Genomic DNA, 22,311 nt, shown 5'->3' on the forward strand with positions numbered 1-22,311 from the left:
ACCTCAAAACTTAATGCTGTTTGGCTGTAAGAGGATCTTTAGTCTTGATTTCTCAAATATTTCATGTCTGCTTGGTTTACCATATAGCTAAGGTAAACAATCTTGTTATTCTGTCACTGCTTTCATCCTGTATTTTACTTTGGTTTAGTTGACCATTTCACCTAGTTTACTGATACAATACCTCAGTCTTCTCAGTTGTTCTAAATATTGGCCTGGAAATGTTGAGTTTCACCAAACACAGTTTTCATATTTTATGCACAGTATATCTTCAAGTGGTGCAGTATAGTTGGGTATGATGGTACAATCTAGAAGACATACTGTCCATAGTTTGCTTGATAAACTGACATGGGACGGGATTTCTTTTTGAAATACTGTATATCGAACTCATACCTATACATAAGTCAAATTCTGTACAAGTATTACTGAACATTAGAAATAAATACCATTTTTTTCATTTATACTAAACAGCATCTACCTATCCATATTCTCAGTATAATAAATATAATAACAATTTCAGAATTAAATAATAATAAATATTTAATAAAATAATACTTAATACTAATATTTAATAATAATAATTAATATTTAACATTTAAATATAATGATAAATTTATATTACCATAATAACGGTAATATATGGATGCAGCATAGATAGTACAACATGAAACCACACTAAATTGCAAATATTTAACTGCTTAACTTTCCAAGACATAATTCACATTTAACTTTGACATATATTAATCTCCCAAATGCCACTTGTTTTTTTTCCTTTTTGCAGAATCATTGCATTCATATTGGCAAGTTGTAAACGTTTAAAAAATACTGAATATTATATTGTAAAATACCTCAATAATAGTGTGATACCAGTAATAGACCAAACTACTGTTTTAAAGTCATTTTATGCTGAAAAAGATGAAACACTCGTCTTTCTTAAAAATTATACTTAAAAAAATACTCCTTTCCTGTAGTCCTTACAATGCCTTTGTCATTGAGTTAGACTTGATGATCCTTATGGATCCCTTCCAACTTGGGCTATTCTATGATTCTGTGATTTAAGTGTTGTTAGGAAACTGTCCTAGTAGAAGACCCATCCCATAATCAATATGAAATATATTACCTTTAACATTTAAAACAGTACTGTCTTCCTTTACACCCCCTTAAACTATAGTTATTAGCATTTCCATATTCAGTACAAATTCAAGATAGATTGAGGGATAGTTTACTACTAAGAATGCTTTGAGAGGAAAAAAAAAGGAAAGAAAAAGAAAGGTATAAATTTTCTGAATTGCTTGTCAGTGATTCTTAGACTGTAAAAGGCAGAAATTATTCATAATCCTATGGAAACAGAAGATATATTGCATGACATATATTTTATATTTCCAAAGATTTATCATATGTATATGGAAAGAAAACAAAACATTACGAGTAGAGAGTCAACACAGCTTCAAACTTCTGCTAATCAGTTTGATACCAGAAGAAACTCTTAGAGCCATCTATACAAATCTGATCTTCCCGCATGAATCATTCTCTGATAAAATGAAGAATGGCATATTTTGTAAACATTATGAGCTATATGGGAGTAGTTATATCTTCACTTTTTGTGTCTTTTAAGGCTATAATGACATGACTAAGACATGCTACTTTTTATTGAATATTCTCATATATCAACTTATCCACAGGATGCATTTGGATCTCATTAGAAAATTTGGAATTCAGAGGAAATGCGGGGATTCATTTTATTTAAAGTAATTTTGGACAAAAAACTACTTGAAGATAGTAAAACACGTAGGTTCAGCCAGACCTCCCCCAGCTCACAGGTTATGAAACTGCAGCCAGCTAACCACTGCTAGTCTATCGAAACTAGATGGTTCTGAACTGTTCTTGCGTTTACTTCTGCAATTCAATAAATATTGTGAAATGTGATAATATATAATATGATCTCAGTATTTACTCCATTATTTCAGTCCATTACCAATGCATAAAAATGTACGTTTTTGTTGTTGTTGTTGGAAAGGACCTTAAAGCCCATTCAGTTCCACCTCCCTGCCATGTCCCTGTCACCAGCCCAGGTTGCCCAAAGCCCCATCCAGCCTGGCCTTGAGCACCTCCAGGGATGGGGCATCCACAGCTTCTCTGGGCAACCTGGCCCAGTGCCCAGAACGAGGGAGGATAATCACCTCCCTCGTCCTGCTGGCCATGCTGTTTTTTATGCAGCCCAGGATATGGCTGGCTTTCTGGGCTGCAAACACACATTGCCAGCTCATGTTAAGCTTCTCATCAACCAACACCCCCAGGTCCTTCTCCTTAGGGCTGCTTTTGATCCATTCTTTATCTAGCCTGTATTTGTGCTTGAAATTGAAATTTATCTAGATTCACTAACATAATATATAAGACTTGAGTTGTCTCAAGAATGTACCAAGACTGGGACTGTATGGAAACATGAACACGGGCAAGCTCAGACCACTGACATGTTTGTGTAGTGGAATGGGGAAAATTAAGAGATGTTGAGACAGCTTTAGAAAAGGAAGTAAAAATCACCTAAGCAGCAAAACAGGGGCAAGTGACTGGCTGATAACCCAATTAGGAAGCTTATACATTTCCTGTTGAAAACACAATTACCTGACTTGAGAAAATCGAATTTGCTTTAAAGTTGATTTTTTTTTTTCATAGCAATACACTGTTTTTTTTTAAACATTCACTCTCTTCCTGCTTCTAATTTAGGTTGCAAAATTTACTGGTTTCTCATGATATTGATAAACCTGTGAATGCCAGTTTCCTTTTGTAATTACCACAGTCTCCTCTTTAGACATGACGAATCCCTGCATAATAACTGCATCTACGATATTGTGTTTTCAGGCAAGGAATTTGGTGTACTCCCACTCTTCCTAGTCCTTCTTCTTTCTCAAAGATGTTTTACCCTCTGAAATTGATTTTCCTAAGTTTTCTTCCTGGGTATTTGTACCTCTAAGTCTGACCTTTTCCCTTTGTGATTTAAGTTCAATTTTACTTCTTTTCTTCAGTTATGTCCTACATGTATGTAATGAATAAATCCTCAGTTAGAGAAGTTAATGTGAAATCATCAGTGCCTGTAAAATTCTACCACTGTAAGTAAGTTCACTGTAAGAGAGAATTACAGCCTTGAGTTCACATGCCTGTGGGCAGAAACTCTTGCTACTCAGACAGAAGCTAACCTATAGGCAAGACCTCAATTATAAAATAAATGATTTTTTGTTCCATGTCTAGAGCAAATGTTTTGTTCTTTCTAGAGCAAATTTAGTATTGATGAATTGCTAACTAGCATCCCAGCTTGCTTAAAGGCAAGCATGCTCATTTTAATTCTTACAGGAACGAAGAGTCTGAAAGGTAATTTTCTGAACTGCTGTTTCTCCTATCTTCTTTTCATAGAATGCTGGGACTTGAACAATCAAGACGGTGTTATCAAAACACAGGACAAAACACAAATTACCTGTTAAGTTTTCTCCTTTCTCTGTTCAGAGAATTCTGCTTGAACATAAAATACAGAGTGCCCTTGTGCTCCCTGCTCTTGTATTTTTCTGTATTGGATATTTATAGGATTCTTCTCAAATCCTTGAGAACCAGAAAAATGTAGTCCCGAGAACTTCCAGGATTCCTATGACATTATGATGGATTTTTTTTCCTCTCAGAAAAAGCTTTTGAACAGTCATCTCCATTGTGAAACCACCTCCCCACAATCATTTTCCGATTTTTCTCTGGCTTTAAGGGAAGACTGCAGGAGAGGAAAAGAGTGCTTCACTATACTATATTTTGACTTTGGAGATTATGATATACCTATTGAAGGTATTTCATCAGTTCTTTTAGGGACTTAAGGTAAAGCTTTTAATTATGTTGCTACTAGTGAACTCATTTCCTCTTTACAAGATCATTTCTAATCTTTCTCATAGCACGACTAACTGAATCACACCTAAAAGTCAAGCATATTCTCCTTGACATATTACCACCAAATAAAGTTTTAACGTATTAACAACGTTTGACAAGAAGTATAAAATTCCATGGAGATCTAGGAAGACTTTCTTAAAAAGCCCAACCAAACCATCACGGAAAGGGACTCCCTCCCTCTCTCTCTCTCTCTTTTTCCAAACATTTTTAATTAATTTAGTGAAATGTTCAAAAGATGTGGAAGGATGCAGCAGAGCTCCAAGAGAGATCTCCCTGAAAAGTCAGTTTACAAATGAAATTCTGATACACAGAATTTACACAGGCTTAAAACCTGTAACAAAGCTATGAATATAAGCAACACGTTTTGAGTTCCATTCCTTCGGTCAATTGTAAAACCACTAAATCTTTCATATTATTAACCGAATTACTGCAACTTAAATTTACAAGCAGTTATCTAAGATTGAAGTGACTAGATTTTTGTTTCTTCTGTGACAGAAAATAAATGGATAGCTTTTGTTTTGATAGCATACTACTGGAAATCCTTAACTGTGATACCAACAAACTGAAGTTCCTAAATATAAGCTTTTAGGAACTCAAAGACCACACTGTCTTAAAAGGGGTATTTATGTAAAAGTTTTTAAACATATTTTGAGTTTAATATATTAATGTATGTTAAATATATTTAGCAATATATTTAATAAATGTATTAAAATGTGTTTTAAACATATTTTTAAACATATTTAAACAGGTTTTTAAACATATTTCACCTTTAGAAGGTGAAAAACAGAACAAGTGGAATCCGGTAGGAAACTGACCTCAAAACTCATTGTTAGTACAGAAGTATAAAATATACAAAAATCATAAAGAATCGTGGGGACAGGTAAAGGACATGACAAAAACAGCCGAAGCCTAAACTCAACAATATTCTTATTAATGATAAAACTGTTGCTGAGGCAGCTTTTGGCAGCAGGACACAATACATTCTTAGAAGTCTACACCCCACCATAGGAAGCCACAGAATACACCATTGCTTTTTTAATCATTAAATAGAAAACCTTCACAGTAAATCAGTTGAAGCCTATTAAAGCCTACAGCATATACACGAAGCTGTCAAAGATGTTTTTGAACAGAGGTTTTACGTAAGCTCCACTTACAGTGCGATGTCAGGCAAGACTAATCCTCATCTACTAGAAAAATTCCTGTATATTTACAGTATCGACCACAAGGACTATGATTCTATTGTCAGGTAGTTCAAGAAACTCAACGAGGCACCCAAAACATACAAACGATGGTGGCTATGAAGAAAATTCAGTGTTTTACTTTCCGCCTGGAGCTAAAAGAAATATAAAATACTGCAAGGATATTACATAGATGCAGACATACACACAAACAAATGCCCCGCTCACTTGAGTGCCCATTTGGGGAACAGCAAATTTTGCAGCTAGATTTGCTAATGTGTTTCTGTTTCTTCTTGTTCTTTGAAAAACTGTCACATACAAAGATCAAATAATACTATTCAGTAGTGAAATACCTTTGGTTATCAGGAAAAGTTTAAATCCATTCTGTTTCTATCTTGCAAAGACACGGTATATCTCTGTATGTATATTCCTATGTCCTACTCATATCACCTCTGAACCTGTTTCTATTTTACTTGCTGGAGAAAAACCATCAGACTATCATGTCAGAAGAAGGGAGTATCTGTGATTTATGTCAATCACTGACATTGAACTCAATGGAGATGCCTGACACTATCCCTGTATTTTATTACGCTCAACCTACACTTGTGTTAGCCATTAACATACCAGCGTTAGCTGTTGCCTTCTCACAGGGACAAGAAACAAACAAAAAACCCAACAACTACCAAAAGCACCAGAGGGCATGAAAAATGTTTTGAGAGGCTGAAGAATGATAGATTTATCTTTGTGTCCTACAACTAACAGACCCCATAAGAATATATGAACCAGTCCTCAAAAACAAACAAACAAAAAACCCACAAATGAACAAAAACAACAACAAAAAAAAACTAATGGATTTATGTCTTTAAGGACACACACACACAAAGAATAGCCTCTGAAATGCTGTATATTACTGTATATTACTTTTAAATCTGTATTTAACTGCATCATAATCAGGTTTAATAGCAACTAAGCATGACTTTTGTCTATGCTTAGGGTTGTTGAGCACTCAGCTCTCTTGGAAAGTCAGTAAGGGCTGAGAATCATACTCACTTAAATGATACAATTTGAGTTCTTTACGATAACTGCAATTAGGCTTTAATTTTGCCATGGGAGCTTTGAATCGAGTCCCATGTTCAAACATCTTTCCTGAACTTAATATATAATTAGTTCATATATTTCTGAGAATCTTTTTTGTTAAATATTCAAAAACCAAAGTACTTAAAAACATTAAATGGAAAAGACTTGAGCAAACTGTTTTTCAAAAGAAAAGATCTCCTATCCAAAAAGTAGTTTAAGAACTGTGGTATGAATTTGTCATAGATAAAAACCCTGTGAGGGACATCAGAGAACCCACAAATATCTATGGAATGAACCGCAATCTGTATACAGAAGTTAACAAATGTCTCATTACAAATGGGATATGGTTTTCCCAGTAACAGAAGCACAGAGCTTGCATTATATTTAACTTGAGATCCTGTCATAATTAAAAATACTACAAAGAAAAAAGTCTGCTTTATATATTGCTGGAAAATACTTTTCAACAAACAAAACAGTTGTTGAACCAAATGTGATGGAAATTATAATTACTCACAAACAACTGAGAAGAAAATTGTAATATAATAAGTTTTAAAAAGATTTCCTGAATTATTTTAGAATAAATTATTTACCACAGCCATGACCTTTGGATGTTAATTTTCACTATATAAGACAGAAAAAGTAAACTAGAAGTGGTCACATAATTATTTTATTTTATTTTAAGAATCAGCAAAGGAAACGCAGGGAAGAAAGCAAGGAGTTTGCATTAAGTAAATGAACTTTACTGAACATAAGTAACCTGTATAGGTGGACTACTCCATCTCTTAAAATGGCATTAATTCCTAAGGATCAACTACTTATTTTTTCCCACACTAATGGAAAACCAGACACTTCTTTCTCTTACTTCCCAGTATTTTATAGTAACAGGCAAAATACTAAAACTGAAGGTTAGAGAAACAGAAAGATTAAAGGGAGGTAACTTGAAAGAAGGAAAGAAATGTAAAAACTGCAATAATGTTGCTTTATGACATAAAACATACAACACAACTCACATAAATAACTCTACTTTTCAGATTTCCTTTTATTTTTCAGTTTTACAGCTTATCTGCAAAATTTTTCATTGCATTCAAGTTGCTGACTATCTACACTGCGAAAGGTATCCTGGGATTTTTAAATGCTATTTCATGTCCTTTTTCTTTGTCTCTGTGCCTTTTTTGTTTACCTTTTAAAACTGTTACAGTATGTTTAATAATGCCAATGCTCAATCTGAGAATTTTATTAAAATTCCTAGTTCATGGTGTCAGAATCTGTGCCGTGTTTCAAAAGGCATGAGCATGTTGGTGGATTAAGCTGCTGCAAGCCCAGGCTGCTGCAATCCTACTCTTTTGCCAGGGCTAATCCTTGTGTGATTATGCAATAAATGGGTTCAGGGGAATGACCTGACTGAAAGAAAAACAAATGCCCGATGCCTCCAAAACATTTTGAGCTCATTTAGCTCCCTCAGCCAGCTCTCTACACACAAGCACAACCAGTAACACCACAGAGCTGCAAAGAGGAGCATGTCTTAGAAGAGCTTGAATTAAGATCTGCAGCCTAGGTGGGCACAAAACTCATTGTCCAAAGAAGACTTTGTCCAAAGTTGTGCTTTGAGTCCCTGCCCATGGAAGAGGGGTTGGAACTAAATGATCCTTAAGGTCCCTTCCAACCCGAGCCATTCTATGATTCCAAGATCATGGCTAAAATAATATTAAAAGTCAACGATACATCCACTCTACTATGGGCTTCTGCAAAGAAACTCAGGCAGTATCCAGTCTTCTATCTGTGTTGAATCAAGAATTCATATTTTTCAAACTTATAGTTCTTCCCATATTTTCAAATGGGAGTAAATAGTTATACAACGAGATTTCAGCAAAGGAGGTGTGTTTTAGTACTTTTTGAGGAGAAACAAAGACATAAGACTTCTAAGGGGTTAATTTAAAATGTGCAAAAACATTATGAAAGAAGAAGGAGAAGAAATGACTCTTCCTTGGTAGCAGAACACAAGAATTGCAAGAAACCTAAGGTCTCAATTAAAAAAATAAAAAATAAAAAAATAAGCATAAAAATATACATAACAAACATTTAAAGATTAGGAAATAGCAAGGCAAGTAGTTCAAAATAATGAGCAATTCAGTTTGTAAAATGGTAACAGAATATAATGAGAAGTTTAAATGGTTTAAAACTAACTGTAATTCAAACAATTCTTTGATTTTATTTTGATTGGCTTTGCTATAATAGGCTTCATCACAGCAGAATTGCAGCTTTTTTGTCAGGAAATGGAAAAAAACATGACTTTATACAGCACCTCAAAGAAGTACATACAAAGGAAATCATAATCTCTCCCCCACTCAAACACCATAAATATATTACAGATTTCTAAACTGAAGTTATAGCAATTTCACATGGAAAGCTCCATACGTGCTACAGCAAATGCTATGTAACTTTGTTAAAACAGTATTTGAAACAGTGAGAAATATCAGAAGACCAAGGAAACTGAGTTCAGGTTGCTGTGTCTCTTGAATTTAGTGTCAACTTTGCAATAGTTAAGATCACCTACAGCTGAGAAACCTTGTTACGGAACAAAGTGTGGTGCACTGGCACAACAGAGAAAACAATGTCCTTGAGGAAGTTGTGCTTTACAACTGCTATTTATGTCTGATCTACTGTCCAGTGATGGTAGCTTTCTTAAATAGTCACAGAAAGGGAGTAGACACTATGAAAATTACATAAAATATGATATTGAACACTTTGCAGACTCTTTTTCTCTCATGCCTTTCTCCCAAGTTCACAGCCCAACTGGCTGACCTGAGAATTTCACAATCTGAACTCGCAGTCTGGAAGCCTTTCCCACTTTAACTCAAAATTATACACAGTTATTAGTGAGAATGAGCTATACCTAAATAATGAAACAATCATAATCACACAGTAAACTCAAAAGCTTTACCACAAAAACTTAATGCAGTTGGCTGGGGCACTGAGATCTTCACTCTACTGCAGCAACTCCTTCACCAACTAGCAAAGGGAGTGAGGCAAACAGCCAAAACAAGGCCTGTACATGGAAGATGAGGTAATCACAATCTTATTTGCCTGCCGAAATGCGTGTGCAGTCATCGCTGGTCAGTCATTGACCTGGAAGTGGCACACAAGGCTTGGGATACCACTGTATAGCACTGCACTGCTAACCAACAAGCACCTGCACGAGGGGCCCAAGCTTATGGTGATGCTCCTCACCGTATCTCCACATAGGAGTTTCTCCAAAAACGGAAGTTCCCATGATCTTCTAGGTCAAACCTGAAGGAATTTGAGAGATCTTTGAAGAAATCGCTGCCAGCCTCTGGGTCTGCACTTTCTGTCACAGACAAGCAAATCTCTGTGAACCTCCATGAAATTAACTTCATTCCCCCTCCCCACTCCCCATGAAGGGCTGGGATGCTGCTAGGGCGAAGAAGACATTTGTGCAGATACCTCAGCCAAACCAGGAGCAGTGTACTCAACTGAAAACAAGGAAAAACTTTGCAGATAACACTGATATATGAAGTTAGTAAAGCGGAAATGAAAGTAACAATAAATAATGGGGGGAGTGCTATTTTTAATCTTAAAACCTTTTCTTTTTTTTTTTAATGTATACATTGCATGAGAGTTACTAGGAGACTTCAAAAAATAACTTCAGCAGTTTAATGGATTTCACCTTTGCTGTGTTTGAATGAATTGGTTAGTTGTGTGAATAGATTCTTTATTGACATTTACTTGACAGTTTATTTTCCTGACATATTTAATAAGGTTTACGAAACAGCTGCCCTGATTAACAACAAATGGATGTTTAAATGACATAATAATGGCCATGCTCTTTGATAGCAGTGCTTCTATAAAGCTTGTTTCAATTTGTTTTCCATGAGGAACTGCACAAAGAAATTCAAAATCATTGTAGGAATCAGAGGAAAAAATTCAGTGCTACTAAGTGGAAGAGAAAATATAAAGTGGGTCTGTGTATTGAAAACACAGTGATTAACCCAATGAAATTCAGGAGAAAAGTTTTAGGAACCCTTTACATATTTTGACATGTATTTTATTTTGAACCATCAGAGTATAAGGGAAAGAAATTATTTTTAAAATATGTATTTAGCCAAATTAGATATGTATTATTGCAGTTCCAGTAAAACACTCAGTTGAAGAAATCTCAAATAAAAATAAGATTGATGGTTAAAGCTGAACATTTTAAAAAGTTGAATTCCAACTATAAATGAAGCTTTGAATAGCTCTTGGTATTAGATAATTAACAAGCTACATTTTTGAAATTAAACGGGCAGTTCCAGCTGTTATTTTACAATTAGTTTCCACTGAGGGTTTTAAATTAATAACTGCTGCAACAGCCTCAAACATGCCAATGTTAATTAGCAGTGATGTTTCCATGTAATGCTATCCATATATATATGAATATTTTACTGGGGGAAAGGTCTAGGTAGACTTTTTTTCCCCTCCACTAAAGATAGAAGAAGAGACAAATGTAAAGCAGGAAAACGTTACTTCCAAACAACTCCAGACAGAAGTTCAGGAAATGTACGCAAAGGAAAGATGACTTTCCTAAACTCTTTATGCAAAACAAAACAAAATAAAAAAACAAGCAGCTAGGGTTCAGCTACCGTAGCAAAAAGCAGTATTTAGAACCTAAGAGCTAATGGGAATAATTTGACTTAAAACCCAATTTGATAAATAATAAAGCTAAGATTATTAAACACAAAATAAAAGAGTATTTTTGATTTTTTTGTAAGTAATACTGTAAATGCCTCTTAATCAAAAAAGCCTTAAAAAAAAAAACAAATAAGTGTATTGATCAATAAAATCATACTCGTCTAAATTTCAAAAACTTAGAAGATAAGTTGGTAAGTTAGAGGAGCAAATTTAAAACATTCACTGTTACAGTATTTTTTATTGCCTTAGTACAGAAAGAAAAGAACTGAACTTGATGCTAGTGTAACCCTGCTTCACAGTTTCTATGTGATACATGAAATACCTCTCCTTGAAATAATGAGATTTTTTTTCTAAAAGTTATTTTAATATATTACCTCTGCTGTTTGAAAAATTCTGAAATTAAAGAAAAACTGCAATAAAAAGTTCAAGACGCACTGTACTTTTCCTAATTCCTTATGACACAAATGCACATTTTAATAAGCTGCTCACATTTCCATCAAAATCTATGCATGCACTTTATTTATGCAAAAAAAAAAAAGGAAAGAAGCTCAGGTTGGCATTAGCTACTGCCCTGTTTGCCTACCAAATACACTTCAATAAAGTATTAAAAAAAAATGAAGTAAAATGGAAAATAAGTTTTATTAGAGCCTTTATAAAATAATCAACTCTTAAATGGAAATGATTAGGCATGTATTCCTGGAATCATTTAGTTATCTGAATACTAAATGTTTATGCAAAAACAGAAGATTTTTTTTGAAGTGTTAATTGGTTTGAAAAGGAAAACAAAGAATTAGCCTTATTGTTCATACTATAGTTGTAGAAATTCTAAGCTTTTTATAACAATAATTTAAAGGTACGGTTTTACAAATGTAAATATGGTCCCACAGTAATTTAATACTGAACAAAAAATGTTTCTGAAGAAAAGATGCTTATAGATGTGGGTGCTGCTGAAAAGTTTTGAAAAGCATTTGATTTTCCAAACCACATTTGAAAGAAAAAACAGATTTCCACGCAGATTGCTGGCTGTGTCTGCACTTCTTGCATAAACTCCTTCCATCATTCTTTCCTTCCTCTCACTCCAGCACTATCAGCACAGGCATACAAAATTGTTTACCACTGCTTTTTTCACTAAAGGACTTTTGTTAACCAATTACGGGATTCAACAATACTATAGGTACGTTCTAGATAAAGTTCCTTGAAATAAAGATAGCAGATATAAGAGAAATAAGATTGTTTTGTTATTTGTAAATGTTTGAGTTATGAAGCAGTGGAAAACAGTGAGGTACAAAAATGAAAAGCAGTAGATGAGATATATTTGCAACAGAAAGACTTGTATTGATGAAAGGTTTTAAGAAAAATGCTAAGTAATTTACAGCTATCTTTTCATGATTATACTCTTCACATGTAATTTGGGGGGAGGGAAAGGAGGGAGTAAAGAATTTCCATTTTACATTCACAAATTGAAAACAGTCCAAGTACTGCTTTATGCTTTGATCTATGAAAGATCTACACATGAAAATGACCATGGAACATTCAGACCTGGACTATTAAGCTTTGATGTATGACATGAATGAAATCCTTGGATCTCAAAAATGATGAATCCGGAGTGTGGACAACAATTAGATTCTTTATTGGCCAAGCTGAGGAAAGCTTATGATTCTACTCACCTAAATCGCCCAAACTTGATGGTTTAGTAACACTTACACAGCAATTCATAAACCAGGCCTCCAACACCACCAGTCTGCAGTCTCTGTCCTTTTTGTCAGACGTTTCTTTCTTTGTCTCAACAAACTCCGTTAATGCGACGCTATGATATTTTACCTCAAATTTATTTCACTCTCTCTGTTCATGGATATTCCCTACAATTCTATTAATTAGTCGTTCATGTCAGAGCTTGAAAAAAAAAAAAAGACCGTCTTGGGGATGATTTACAGTCTTTGTTATAATGGGGACCTTATCCTGAAGTAGAACTAAATTCAATCTCAATTTCAACTTAGTGCTCCTTCATATTATATTTAAGTGTGGGTTTATTTCCTTTTATATCAGTTGGAGAAACAGAATTGCTGGGTCCTGTGATGGAGTTTTCTTACTAATACTCCCTAATCCTGACGGTAGCTTAGCACAACTAGTGTTATTCCCTGTCATAAACCCCCAACACGCATAGATTTTTTAAAAACCCAGTCCCTTTTATGTTAGCTTTCCACTGATTGCACTAAGCACTGTTTGTATATACAGAAAAATATTATTGTAATCTAAAAAGGTGACAAAAGACAATGTGAGATAATTGAGCAGAAAACTGGTTAAGATGACTACAGACACATTTGATTAGTTCCACTTCTTTAGAGCATTATAATTTATTCACGCTGATATTCCACATTAGTCACTTTTATTAAAAGAGAAAGAACTGAGGAAACGACAAAGGGAAAACACATGAAGACACACAAAGAAGGAAATGTGGCCTTCTGGAGCTACCCCAGGAGATGATGCTTTGTTTACCACAGCCATCTCCACGCATGGAAAAGGATCTTCTGGTCTGGTGCCCTCATAATTGCTTTATATATATCAATCAAAAGCCTTTTTTTGTTTGTTTGTTTGTTTTTGGGAATTGATTATCGTTTGTCTGGAGAAAGACATGAGCTACTCAGCCTAAATTGCACTGAGGAAGGGGTTGGACTAGATGAACTAGAGAAGTCCCTTTTTACCATTCATAAATTCTATGCTTTGCTTTGATTTTTCTTCAACAGAATCAGCAACACAGCTACTTTTAGTACATGCACACACACTTACATATATGTTTTTAGAGAAATGCTCACTGCTAGAAATAAATTTTAAATGATGTCCTGCAAAGCAAACAAACTGTTGCTACTAACACCACAATGGTTTGTGAATGAGCTTTCTCATCTCAGCACTCTTCCTCCCCAAAACTGCCAGAACTTTCTCTGTTCTGTAAAATGTACTTGAAATTGGCCATTTCAAAAGTTATTGCAAAACAAACACAGCATGATCACACAAGGTAAGAAATGACCACATCATCTTTTCTTTCTGTGACCTGCTGAATCATCTCCGTGTAGTAGCCCCCTAGTCTTAAGTTTATTATGATCAGATAGTTAAAACCACAAAAACACAATTGTCTCCTTCACTGTTTCAGCAGAAATTTCATTTGCTCTGAGTAAATGACTCCTCCACAGTTCTAATTCACTGCTCTGCTCTCTCTTCTGCCAAGCTAGGCAGCTGTCTCATCTGCATGCTCATCCAAAATCTCCTTTATTCCGCTCCCATGCCCCCATCACAAGACCTTTGGGCTCTGCTGCACAGAACAGTCAGTCCCTTGACAAGAACACCTGATTCTGGTTGTGCTTGTTGAAGACAAACACACCTTAGCTGGGGATTAAGAATCATAAAGTCACGATGAATCATTAAAAAAACACAAACTCCTAGGACTTAGGAGGAAAAAAAAAGGAGAAATTGTTTCTCACTGTGACCCATACGGTGTAGCTGTACTTCTTTCTGGAGTGCTGTATTTACTGTTATGGTATACAACATCTTTGTCTGCTATAGTTATTAATAGGTCTAAAAAATTAGATCATTTTCAATTGGAGGAAATAGTTATTTTTAGACTAATTTTTATATGGTAAAAGAAAACTGAAGTTACTATGTCAATAAATTTCTTTCTAACTCGCAATAATCACCTGAAAAAATATTTGTGTCCAAACTTTTGGGGCACATTATGTTTCCAACATTCCATTTTCTATTTAGTTCCCTCTCCAAGTCAAGCAAGTAAACTATTTTTCCTAAGACACAGATGGAGACATTCAGCTCACAAGGCCCGGTTTCATTTAATATGACCCGCAGCCATACCAGATTTACCTTTCATGCACTGATACTCTGTTAATGCTAAACGAGCACTTCCAGTTTTTCTTGTATGAATTTAATGGGACAAATTCAAAAGATATTTGGAAATTCTATTCAGCCATTAGCCATGAAACAGTTTCTCAGCCTTTCCTAAAAGAACAGTTTCTAAAAGAGACACAAAAATTCTTCTTTCTCATGAAACACAACTAGTGACATTAATTGCATGTGGTTGTAGTTCAGACCTAAACAGAAGACTGTTTAAACCAAAGTGACACCGCAAATTAAGTTTGAATCCCCACTCCAGAAACACTGTAAAGACAGTGGTTCAGACAATGATTTATTTTCTTTTATTCTATTAAAAGCAGCAGTAGTAAATTAGAGGAGAAGAGAGGTTGGAAAAAGAGGGAAGATGACATGTTGGGATTATTAGAATGCTGTAGCAGCTAATTCTTCAGTAATCAACAGGCTGCTGTAAGGGTTTGTTTAAGCATCTCTTAAGCTGGGTATTGTACTACTTGTACCTCCGTTGATATTTACTAAGAAATCTTTCACCAAAAGTCACGAGTTACACATTGTGAGCTTCTTCATTTAACTATATAACTTTTAAGCATTCTGTATCAGCACTACAATTCTCCTGTTACACATTTTTGATATCCAGTATCTTGTACCATGGGTTAAGAAAGGGCAAATACTGCCTAACTTATGAAATTTGGTATTTGGAGAACAGAATACTAACACTAGGCCTAAGTGTTAAAAATATCCCAATATCCCATCTTTGTTTTTCTTTTTTTTTTTTTTTTTTTTTTCCCTTTGAATATAGATTGTGTGGCCAACCCTAACAATCCAAAAATGTTTGCATTTTGTTACCTGATTTTCCAAAGAAAAACTGGCAAATGACGAAGTGAACACCACTCAATGTCACTGGTCAAACACCGGTGACAGTCACTTAAGAAAATGCACACGTATCTTCAATCATGCGTCTGTAACTACAGTATGTTCCGAATCAAAGCATATGTAATTAGAAAATGCATTCATTTCAACCCCAAACTGGAACCTTACTATTTTGTGATAAAAATATTCACTGATATTGCTAGAAAGTGTTGAGTCTTGCTTAAACACACCAAAATAGTAATGCCCTTCCCAAAAACAAAAGACCACCCACTACCAACTTCAATATTGTCTCATAAAATTCTGCAAGTAACTTGACACTCTGCCCCAATGTGTTTTAAAAACACTAAAGCTAGGATAATTGGATGATTAAAGGAACAAAGATAAGACTGAGTCTTTTGACATCTTCTGAGAAATGAGAACGCTCAATGAAGTTAGAGAAAATTTCTGAAAATGGCAGACATTTCTCAGAAAAAGACATACAAAGCATATGTTGTGAGGCTGGTCATAAAGAAATCAGCAACATTCAGATGAGAGACGCCTGTGGCCCAGTGCTTATTTCTACCTTACCCCGTTAGTGCCTTGGTTTCTAAAGGAAGACTGGAGCATATCATAAAACTCTGAAAACCAAACATACACTGCACAAACCTAATCCAGGATATTTATATATATTAGACCCTGAGACACATAATGCAAAAGAGTAGCAGAACCTTTAAGCAGTTGAGTGACTTCTGGTTTGGCCAGCACAGAATGTTTGCATTTCAGGTAAAGCCACAGCTGCAAAGGTATCAGCCTCAAGAATGTAAACTGGCATAGCTTCATCGACCTTGAGGTAAATGGCATCCCTCCCATTGCTGATGCACTGACTTGTGATGTGTATACATGGAACATTACACAGTTCACCTACCTGACAGAAACTACCTTACTCTAGCTGGAACTTGCAGATTCCATTTTTTGACAGGGGATTTTGCTGACGAACTACTAGTTGCAGAGAGAAGAGTGCAACCTACTTTGATTTTCGCAGCTCTCAAAGCAGAAATCAGATGTGAGTCTTCTTAGATAGGAGCAGGGTAGAAGCAGGGAGATCCTTTACAAACATCAGGAAGATCTTTTTTGCCTGTGGGCACACTGAGGGTTGGATCAGGCCTTGACACCCAGAACAGCTGGTGCCAGGCTTAAGATTTCTTCCATAGGAGCTCAATAATAAAATAGATACAGGACTCATTTAAAAAACAAAACAAAACAAAATGACCCTATTATAGTAGTTTTACTATAAGTAAACATACAAGCAAATACAATATTTTAAGCATCTCCAAATGGAAATATGAAGAAAAAGACTTCCAACGTCTAAGTGTTCTGAAGAGAAACTGAAAATATTTCATTGGTCTCCTAAAAATCCTAGTCTTGACAAAAAGTAAAACTTGCTGTCATTTTCTAGGCAGTAAATGTTTTACTGCTGGGAAAAGATTTTGATGTTTGTAATTTCTATTGAAGAGCACTATGAAGTAGTTAAAAATATTGCCACATCTGAAAAACAGACCAGCGGGAAGTATAAGACACTTGTTCATCTGTATTTCTGTGACTTTTCTCACTTGGTATTATTTGCAACCATACTTTCATGTCTGGCAACAGTGCCAACTCTACTAAGGATCATATATTACTTTTATCATGTTGATTACATATGTTCCCCAGTTTTGCTGCCTATATATGATTAGTGTGGTTTGCACATACTTAGTGACACAATCCAGAGCATGACATTTTCACAGAAAGTATGTTTACTGGGAAAGAGTTCCTTAGAAGTTTGCTTTCCTTTACAGCTTTGATCTATGTGACATCAAGAATCCTACGGTTTGAATATGTGTTTACCATTTATATTATTAAGATCTATCTCCTTCACACTATATAGCTACTGAGCATTTTGGTAGTCACAAAAAATTCCTTTTCTCTTAGGTGAATTTAGTGGCTGAATAAAAGAAAGCCTCTGAAAATGTTCTCATCTGTGAGCTTAAGCTGTGTAATGACTTGACATTTAAATTCTGTTATTCATCAGCACTTCACAGAAGAACTTGATTTGTCTAAATGGATTTGAAAGCCCACAAGTGAAGAAAATCAGAAAAACCTGGTTTTGAATATCAAAAGATTGTATGTGAAAAGTATTTTTACAGGCTGCACGTACCCATTTTATTGATCAATTAACTTCTCCCAAAATGAATTTTTCTGAGACTATGAAAAACCAAACCCTTCCCCCACCACTTACTGATAAATGTCTTTTCTGAGCACAGCTCTGCTAAGAGGGTTGTCAGCCTGGGGAGCCATAGAGACAGATCCAATCTTGAGAACCAAAGTGTCTTCTTTAATTGCTGGATTAGCTGTAGTTAGAAGAGAAATATGTGTTTGATTAAAAGTCAAATGCACATAGCATGGAAAAATTATTTCTTAAAAAAAAAAAAAAAAAAAAAAAAAAAGAACCACCTATAAGAATGTCTGTTAAGGATTTGGTTCTGCTTAGGAGCAACAACTTTGCAAAAGTAATTAAAAAAAAACAGCACCTGTAAAAACAGTATTGTTGTTGTGATATATAAAAGACAAAATTACTGTCATTTAACTCACCCACAGTTTTGTCATGCAACTAAATCCTGACCTGTGACTTTCTATTTTCTCTAACAGATTTTTCATTTCAATTTTTTTTTTCCACGTCTTGTAGTAAACAAACTCTGTGAAGTTTGCTTCTGCTTAGAAGACTACCGGACAGTTGGGAAGCTCCTGAGAACATGTAATGCAGGCTCAGAGTTCAGCATCCGAAGTGCAATGGTTCACTTCAACACCAGTGTGACACATGGCAAAGATGGAACAATATCACACTTGCTCCCATGTTCAAGAAAATTCAGCAAGACTCTCTTACAATGAGTTTGTTAAGCAGATATTAAAAAAATAATAATAATAAAAATCACAGGATTCACAGAAATTCCAATACAATATTTTGAAAACATTGTAGGGGATACCACAGTAAATACGCAGTGGAATGGTAACACAAGCTAAGCTACAACACATAACTTAGACACGAACATAAGGGATTTGCTTAAAAGGACCCCATCTACTTAAAAAGCAAAAGTCAAATCCTTCAGTCCCCAAAGCAGATCAAAAATCATATACAGATGCTTTGGTTGCTAGAACAAGGGTAGAAAAAGTTAAGTTGACAACAAAATCCTGTTTGTTACTAATTCAAAATAATCTTTCAATTCGATATTAAATATACTTCAGATTCTACCTGTAACTTTATGGCAAATGCCTTATTCTGAGTTTTGGTTTTTAATAAAACATATTTTAGGGTAAGAATTGTCATTTGGCTCTGACACTTAGCAAAGCCAAATAAACACAGAACTATTCATTATGGTCTCTATTATGTAAGTTTTTTAGGATTATTATTATTATTATTTAAGGCTGGCATGCTTTTTTTGTGTACAATTTTACTTCAGGTTAAGAAATTAAGTTTTATGATTAAACCAGAAAGAATTACAAGCATTAATATTTTCATCTGGTTTGTGATGAGTGATGATCTGAGTCATGACTTAGGGTGACGAATCCCTATCTCCATTCACTAACCTATGAAATCTCCTATTAGCTTTCTGAAACATGGAAAAAACGTACTAGAAATGTACTAGAAATGGACATGATACTCTGTCATCTGCCCTTTGCAGAAGAACAGCTATCTCCCTCCTTTCTTTTCAGTAAGTCCACTGTGACTCTCGGGCTCTTTTCAGCCTCTGCTTTCCAGGAAACAGCCTCCAGTCCTGAAGATGTAGTCTGCATAATCTTCTACTTGATATGTAACTTTAGCATATGAATAATTATCACACTTCTTACAAGCAGTGCTGTAAGTGCAGTGATCCAGATGCGTGCCCTATAGAGTCCTTAACATTATCTTTCCTGGGAAATTCTTACAGCAATGATTTAATATTTACTTTCACATTACTAGCAATTTTACTTACTACTCCCAACTGAAAATAATTTTTCAGACCTTTAGTCTTTAAATATTTCCACAGACATAAAACTGGGATAGATTTAAATTAGAATACCAAGAGACATGGAGTTAAACTCTTTAAGAAAGTCTAAGCATATCAAATCTTTGCAAACATTTTATCAACAGGAATTGTATCCGTTGTAAAAGAATGGAAATCAGATGTATTTAAGCAGACTGATTTTCTATAAAATCATACTTATTATCATGTCGTAAATATAAATCTTTATTAACTGAATCTTGTAATAGATTTTTCCTTTATGTTTTCCAATGGAGAAATAAAGTTACCTCTCTTAATTTTATTTGAACATCTCACTTTTCATTTTAACAGGTACACCTTCAGCTGTCTAAAACCTGCTATTCCAAGGCATGTTAAAAATTAACCTCAGAAGACCAAGATCCTTGAGCACAAGTTATTCAGTCTGACCGATTTGAAACTGTTTAATAGTAAGCAAGGAGGATGTTACAGACCAGATGTTATGACAGACTTCAAAGTACAGAGTCATGCTCATGTGACAAGAATATATCACTCCTACAAATGCAGGACATACGTTTATTCGGCATGCTGCCTTTTCTTTTTCACTATCAACAAATTTATCATGTCCATTCTAGTGAGTCCTGATATTTTGCTCCTAGTACATATTAAAAATATTTTTATTGTCCTCAAACCAGCCAGATGCAGATTTTCGTCGTCTGTACCACTTATCAGCTTTATGCAATTTACATGTTTTTATTGGATTTTTAGTGGCTGTCATACAGTATTTCTTCTTTCTATTTGTTATATATAGTTATATAGTGCGTAAACTCCTGAGGAAAAAAACCTACAATTTTGATTATTTTTTTAATGTTTGGGTACTTCACTTCAGAAGTTCAGTTTTGGACTGAAAAACTAAAGAACAATTTGCCTTTTTAAAAAACAAAAACGCACCACACTTCTGTATATGAATCACAATTACATGTGTTTGGTGGGAGAATTGTTTAGGTAACTACCTCTAATTATAAGGTATGAGATGCAGACAATGGAATAAAAGACAAACCAAGATCACTGCTTCTCTGCTTATATTGCAGCAATCACACAACTCTTCTTGGACTAAACTCTCTTAATCAACAGATGATGAATGAAGTCATATGGGTGTATATATCCATGATATTTAACAATTTTGATCTAGCACACCTGTAACATGGGTCATGTTCAACACTTACACCGCATTATTGTTTCTAAATTCTATAGGGCTTGAAGATAATAAGCAGTAGAAGATAGAAGTGAGTTATTTCAATTCAGAAACAGATGAAAGTTTGGAAGAACGGGGACTGAAAAATGAAATGAAAGGAGAATGGAACTGATTTTCATATTGATGACATTTCAGAAGTTTCCACTGGAAGAGATTAATTGACTTTGTTATTAGTTTAGTAAAGATAATCTTTAGCATTATTCTTTAGAAGTATACATATGTTTTCTACCTACATTCATGTTTAACTATAGGCATTATATATTTTGCAAGTGTTTTGAAACAAGGAATGGTAATTAAACAAGGAATGGCAAACAGACAGAAGATTTTTTAAAATTTCTTTCTAACGAAGTGTGCAGCTATAGAGCCACAAAAAAAATACTTCCAAAAAGACTCCTTAACAGCATGCCCCAGAACTCCCTTCTAACCAGAATCATAATTCTTTCTTGCCAACACAGCCAGTCTAATTTTATCTTCTGTGTTTGCACCATTCCCACTTGGAAAATTGTAGAAGATGCTGGCAAACAAATGATTCAAGTAAATTCTCACTGTCTGCACTTTTTGCAATTAGGTTATGAAAAAAAAAACACAACCCAATCACAAAAAATCTATATTCTTAGTATTATATCATTTGCTATAATCTAAAACAGTTAATAAAAACAAACAAACAAAAACCAACACATACCTATAAGACTTCAGGAAACATACCATGATACCAGTAAAGTATCTATTTTTTAATTTCTAGAACAATTGTTGCTAATGGAAGTAATCACATTCCTGCTGTTACTAGGTGTACTTTTAGCCTCAGCATCTATTTATGTGCAACGACTGTAATAGTGATGTAAATATATTTTATGGAGGATGGAAAAATACTTTTTTTTAAAAGAAAAATGCATTGTTCATGGATCAAATGGCTAATTACTGTTGTTTGAAAGAACAGTTTATGCTATCCAGAATTTTGTAAATAACTGGAAGCTTCTTACATAAGGGAGTTTGAATAACTTCAGCTAAGAGTTATTAAACAAATGATAAACTGTATCAGCTGTTGGGCAACAATCACAAAGTGCAGTTTGCAGAAAATAATTAAAATGAAACAGGACCTGCTTCACTACTGAATGGTTTCCTATGTGCCTATTTCCACAAAAGCTTCCTGTTTAGACTCCTCTTCCAAAAATGGAGAGTGTGGAAGACGTTACTGGTATCAGCATAGTAAGAACCGACAAAAGAATCACTGTTGCAGAACTCCATTTCTCTTTTCACTACCTGCAACTCTCTTTTTAACAACTGCAACCTCTTTTCACAGTTCTTGGATGAATGACAGATGTTTTCTACCTCTGCCCCTTACAATTCTGAAGACCCAAGCAATCATTCTAAATGTAAAGACAGTAAGGCCAGCAAGATAACGAAGTTAGAGCATTTGGTTGCAATACTGAACTGCACAGTATGTTAAAACATAATATAGTCT

The 22,311-nt window shown here is 34.6% G+C and overlaps 1 protein-coding gene across 8 annotated transcripts in view; it reads right to left on the reverse strand.

The window, feature by feature from the left end:
• Window positions 1-22,311, reverse strand: part of VPS13B (vacuolar protein sorting 13 homolog B) — a 465,257-nt gene that overhangs the window by 173,838 nt on the left and 269,108 nt on the right. For all 8 annotated transcript variants that reach the window (XM_072034434.1, XM_038173544.2, XM_072034433.1 and 5 more), the window contains one exon: window positions 17,857-17,968. In XM_072034434.1, the coding sequence (XP_071890535.1) occupies window positions 17,857-17,968 (112 nt within the window). The remainder of the gene's footprint in view (window positions 1-17,856; window positions 17,969-22,311) is intronic.

This window comes from Anas platyrhynchos, chromosome 2 (genome assembly GCF_047663525.1).
Source record: "Anas platyrhynchos isolate ZD024472 breed Pekin duck chromosome 2, IASCAAS_PekinDuck_T2T, whole genome shotgun sequence".
Lineage (NCBI taxonomy): Eukaryota > Metazoa > Chordata > Aves > Anseriformes > Anatidae > Anas > Anas platyrhynchos.